Consider the following 6,000-nt stretch of genomic DNA (forward strand, 5'->3'; position numbering starts at 1 on the left):
TATTAGTATAAAGGTATTAACGTTAAAAATGGTGATAATAAAAATCAAGATAAATAACTTTTTTCATTTCCCCCTCAACCTGAAATGAAACGAGATGCTTGGAAGGGGCAGTTGGGCAAGAAAAGTAGCCATCAGGCACCATCCAAAAGAAAAAGAACTGTCCCTTTGCCCCAAATAAATGGGTTCAAAAGCAAATCCATCTTCCTGCTTAGAATGAGAACAGGTTGTTCCCTCCCTTGCATTACACAACCCTGATTGCTGCTTTTCTGCTCCACATATACACCCCCCCTTCCCACTTTGTTTTAGTGTCAATATTCCTGTCAACAAGAAATTGACACTAAAACAAAAGGGGGAAGGGTTGTGTACCTGGAGCATAAAACATAATCAAATATTTTCCTTTAGTTGCCTTAGTGCATACAACATTTGCACAAGGAAATGGTACTAATGTGGATACATGTTGTATATCTGTGTACTGACTAATAATGGAAAAGGCTTAGCAAAAGATAGAGCTGTACTGAAGTGGTTAATTTAAAAACTCTATAGGTGTGGCCAGTAAGCTGTCTTTAGAAGCAATAGCTCACTGCGTTAATTTCACAACAGCTGCATATGATGTGCTTGTAAAAATTAACCATAAATAAATCATAACTTTCTCCTGCCAGTACAAGAACAATATCCACATCCCATCTGAAATGCATGCTAAGTGCTTCCCACAAAAAACACATTTAAAAACATATCCATTTGTTATAAATACAGCAATTAAAGAAATGAGACACTCCCAAATAGAGGAGGAAAAAAATCTGGATTTTGTGGCATTTGTGAATTATGGGGCCTCTAGCATAAGAGAAACATACTAACACCCTCTCAGGAGTAAAAGCATGTTGCAGTTACACCTGGGTAGACAATTGTGTTGGTAGGGCTTTTTGAAGTAACTGATAAGTTTTATTGATGTGTAACCTGAAGGTAAACATGTATAAATCTAACCCCAACAAAGCAAGTGACTATAGCAATTTTTCAATGCAATTTTTTTCCCCCTCATGTAACTTAACCCGCATGAACACTGAACAAGTAAAAGCTAAACTCTAAGGCTACGTCTACACTGGCATGATTTTCCGAAAATGCTTTTAACGGAAAACTTTTCCGTTAAAAGCATTTTCGGAAAAGCCCGTCTAGATTGGCAGGACGCTTCTCTGCAAAAGCACTTTTTGTGGAAAAGTGTCCTTGGCCAATCTAGACGCAGTTTTCCGCAAAAAAGCCCGATCGCCGTTTTTCACGATTGGGGCTTTTTTGCGGAAAACAAATCTCTGCTGTCTACACTGGCCCTTTTGCGCAAAAGTTTTTCGGAAAAAGACTTTTGCCCGAACGGGAGCAGCATAGTATTTCTGCAAAAGCACTGACCATCTTACATGAGATCGTCAGTGCTTTGCGGAAATTCAAGTGGCCAGTCTAGACACAGCCTATGACTGTGTCTACATTGGCATGATTTTACGCAAAAGCATGCTGCCGGTCTACACTGGTGGGGAGTTCTTGCGCAAGAACGCTGACGTTCTAATGTGTGAAATCAGTGCTTCTTGCGCAAGAACTATGATGCTCCCGCTCAGGAATAAGCCCTCTTGCAAGAGGCCAGTGTAGACAGGCAACATGAATTTCTTGAGCAAGAAAGCCTGATGGCTAAAATGGCCATCAGAGCTTTCTTGCGCAAGAGAGCGTCTACACTGGCACGGATGCTTTTGCGCAAAAGCACATCTCTTGTGCAAAAGCACACGCTAGTGTAGATGCTCTCTTGCACAAATACTTTAACGCAAAACCTCTTGCGTTAAAAGTATTTGCGCAAAATTTTGCCAATGTAGACGTAGCCTAAGGGTTTGATTCACCTTTAATCTCTTTAGAATCAGTCCTCCCTACCCCCATATGGTCTTTGTTTCATTAACTGCAACTAAGAAGAGAGTTTTGGGCTTTTTTTTTTATTATTATTATTATTATTATTATTTATTATTATTGAAAAATAGCAAGACAGGCCTGGTACCACCACCAGACTTTTCACATAAAAGGAAAGACACTGCATGGAAGTGGGGCAATTTTGGGCAACAAGAAGCCACAGAAATAAATCCAGCTCCCTCTTGGGGCATGGGAGCTGGGGGAGAAAGGGGGAAGGAGACAAGAAAAGACAAACCCAGGCACAAGGCTATCTCCAGCTACATGCCCTAGTGTGTCGGACCAAACATACACAGGCTGGAGGAGAGAAGGAAAAAACCTGCCGAAAGTGCTACTGAGGGTCTTGCAAACAGCTGGACACAGGCACTTACTTGAGATGCATTTCCCATGACCCCTGCTATCTCTGGAAACTAGACATGGCCTGGGCTATGCCCCCTGAGCCACAACCCACTAGAGACTGGGGGAAGGGTAGGCAGCAGGGCTGCCTAGTTCAGGGGTTGGGTTCAGTCAGTGGGGGATCAGGCACTCTCCCCTCTGCCTTTAAGGGCTCAGCAGCTGCAACTGCTACTTCCTCACTCTAATAGCAAATGAAGTGGGCAATAGAGCAGAGTCATGCTTCCACCTAGGATCAGCTGATCCCAGCCTTGCTCATGGGGAAAGGGGAAATCAGTTAGCCCCAGCCTTCCCTTGCCTGGTTGGAGCATGGGGGAGGGAAGCTTGCGGTATTCTGCTCTGCCTTGTCAGCCAGCTGGAACATGTTGGAACTGGAGCGCCCAGCTGGCCAGCAGGGAGGGAGCTGGATGGATCAGGTGGAGAAATGCTTGCCTGCTGGCAGGAAAAAGGAGCCGGAGGGGTGGGGTCAGAGCCCTTTGCCGTGCACCCCTCCAGGGCCTGGTCCCATATTACCTGGCTTTCAGGCCAGCTCTGTTTATATTATATCATGAGCTTTTGTGGGCAAAACCCATTTCCTTAGATGGACTTGAGTGTCTCATGGTTAGAGGTTAAATGTTGTTTGCTAAAATGTATATAGATCTATTCCTGCCCCCCTTCATTGCCAGAGAATGCTCGCTTGACCAGAGATTACTAACCAACTTTGACACCTGGCTAGATGCATAAACTTGTCTTTTGTCTTTGAGAAACAAGTTTACCCCCATGCTCAGATTGTCTGGCAAATGCTGCTATAATTTCATTTGTTGTTAATCCTTCATACACATTTTGTGCATACATTATGCAGTAATATTGTTGATCAGTGGATTATTAGTTTTAAAATGATACTTCACAAGGCATATTTGACATAAAGATTATTACAATAATGTGTAGGGTGTAACTACAGGAGTGCTTTTGGTCGCAGATAAAAATGTTATTCAATTATGATTTTATAAAGTGCAGAATAAAGAAACAAACCCTCCTGACCTCTTAAATTATTTTCTGTTTCCAGTAATAAGAGAATGGAAGAAAGTCAAGTAAAAGCGGATTAGAAGTGACCGTAGCTGCTGAAGAGCACTTTCTGCACTCCTGATGAAAGGGAGGAATTTGCTGAGCCTAATAGACAAAGAGTAATAATCAATGGAACTTATCTCTAAGAAATGTCAGGGGACCGTTGAACAATGGAAGTGATAGCTAGACTCGACAAATGTGACATGAAACATTCCTCATGTTGCTATCATGTGCTGTTGCTTGCTAAACTGTGAAGAACTGCATAAACTGTATTTAAGATGCTTTCTATACTATTGCCAATCACCGTTTTTGGACTTGAAAGTGATATATTTTCCTAATGACTCTCATGATTTCATTTGCATGTATTCAGTGATTGTGTACAAGCAAAGTATGTAATCTGCTTTACCTATTTAAAGATCCATCATCAACAAGAGTGGCAAATTAATTCCACTTTTTTTTCCTTACTCCTGAATCATAATCATGTAGGTCCATATTGTTGGAAGTCCAAATTGATTTCATACAGGAATAATGTAAATGTCTGCACTTACTTTATGGACAATAGCCTTTAAAGATATTTTCACTGTTTATTAGTGAAATGAGAAAAAGCTATTTATAACAAGGCCTTATGTTGTGTACATAAATTGTCTTTGAAATGTGTGATTTAGTTTATTGCTTGTAAAAGAGAAATTATATAATTTATTTAGTAAATACTACTGTAAACTATAGTTTTATTGACAGAAATAAAATATTTTGTTCTCAAAACTTATGGTGCACGTTTCAAACTTTCCAATCAAAAAACTTGCTTTTCTTGCCCGTCTGACCTTTTCTAAAAGAATCATTATTTATGCAATGTGCCACACAATGTATAACAGGTTATCTGTCCTATATCTTCTCACATAGAAGAGAGAGTGAAAAAACATTCTAGAAGGAGAAAGGAAAAGCAACAGATGCAACATCAATGGTTTGATAAACGTTGCAGATCTCTCACCATATGCAACCATTCCCAAGCAAAAGAAAAAATAGTAACAACAATCTGGTTCCACATGGGAGAAGAGATTAGAGTCATAGCAGATTGTGTTGCTAGCATTATTCTAAGAATTCAGACCTTGATGTGGGAGCATATTTAGGAACTTCATAAATGCTTCTAGAAGGTGTAGTGAAACTTTTGTGGAGGATACATTCCTTGCAGAGTGGATAAAGTGTCAAATTAAGGGAAGCAGTTCCTGGCCCTGGCACTTCTATAGAACCTACTATATAAGCATTTTTCCCAGCATTAACAAATTAAACTTTGGTAACTTTATGAAGTAGCTTTTTTTATGAAGTAGATGAGTAGTATTTCCATTTTACAGATGGGATGGAGGAACAGTGGTTGTACACTGGTTCAAGTGCATACAAAAACCTGTGGCAGGGTCAAGACTAGAACCTAATCTCCTAATTCCTAGTCTGTGCTTTTTATCAATTACACCAAACTTCCTCCAAGGGCAATAGTTCTCAGTAGGACCCTGGTTTTTAAATGAGAAAGGTCTCTACCCCGTGACTAAAATTACTTTGTGTAATGTGTTTGTGGGATGTGATTGCCTGCTGCTTCTTGCATAATCTATAACAAATGAAGAATGTCTATGTACAAAATAAATTGTGCTGGAATGTTTTGTTTCATAAACAGAAAAAGTTCCTAGTTTTTAGCATCATAGAAACTTTTTTCAAAACAGATCATTAGTTTTTCTTGGTAATTCATGTTGGTTTTCCAGTTACTGTTAAGATTATAGAATGCCCAAATCACTTATCCTTAGCAAGCCCCCAGGGGGAAAAAAAATAAATATATTGAAAAGTGACTGGTCTATACAAAGATGCATTTTTATACTGTGTAAATCTCAGATTTACTTACTTTTGGATAGGTGCTTAAGCTTTCTAAATGAAAATGCTGTAGTCTTCAATCGGAATTTGTACCACGTAAAAAGATTACATATCATGATCAATGTGTTTGCTGTCACGCATAAATGTCTGCTTTCCCCCTTGAATGGAAACAGCCATCCAATGCAAAGGAATTCAGATTAGGTTCCTAGTACAGTAAACTTCTGATAATCCGGCACCTTTAGGACCCAGGGGGTGCCGGATTATCAAATATGCCAGACTATCGGAAGAGGGGCTATGAGGGGTCTGGGGTGGGGTTGGGGGGATGCCACGCCAGACCCCTCATAGCCCCCCCTTCCGATAGTCCGGCTCTGCCCCAGGCGTCCCCGATTCAGCCGCTGCTGGTCCCGGGCTTCCTGGAGTCCCTGGATCAGTTTCAGCTGGTCAGCGGCTGAATCGGGGAAGCCAGGCACAGAGCAGCTCCAATTGTCCGGCAGCCGGAGAACTTCGGGGTTCCTGATGGTGCCGGACCATTAGATGCCGGACTAATGGAGTTTTACTGTATTAGTGGAAAGATTATTTCTAAGGCTCCCATTCTGAATTGTGTGTTGTTGTGTTCCTGTTAATATGACTTCCAATCAGTGCAGCCAACAGAGTTTGTGCAAGATGCTATGTCTACACTGCACAGTTATTTCAGAATAAGCTATTCCAGAATAGTTATTCGAAAATAGCTTATTTTGAAATAGAACGTCTACACTGCAAGGAAGCCTCAAAATTAGT

The 6,000-nt window shown here is 40.8% G+C and overlaps 1 protein-coding gene across 3 annotated transcripts in view; it reads left to right on the forward strand.

The window, feature by feature from the left end:
- Positions 1-4,131, forward strand: part of PIP5K1B (phosphatidylinositol-4-phosphate 5-kinase type 1 beta) — a 162,508-nt gene extending 158,377 nt beyond the window's left edge. For all 3 annotated transcript variants that reach the window (XM_006137852.5, XM_006137851.5, XM_075931678.2), the window contains one exon: positions 3,371-4,131. In XM_006137852.5, coding sequence (XP_006137914.2) covers positions 3,371-3,410 — 40 coding nt within the window. In that variant the 3' untranslated portion in view covers positions 3,411-4,131. The remainder of the gene's footprint in view (positions 1-3,370) is intronic.
- The last annotated feature ends 1,869 nt before the right edge of the window (positions 4,132-6,000 follow it).

The sequence above is a fragment of the Pelodiscus sinensis genome, chromosome 6, assembly GCF_052426305.1.
Source record: "Pelodiscus sinensis isolate ZL-2025 chromosome 6, ASM5242630v1, whole genome shotgun sequence".
Classification (NCBI taxonomy): Eukaryota; Metazoa; Chordata; order Testudines; family Trionychidae; genus Pelodiscus; species Pelodiscus sinensis.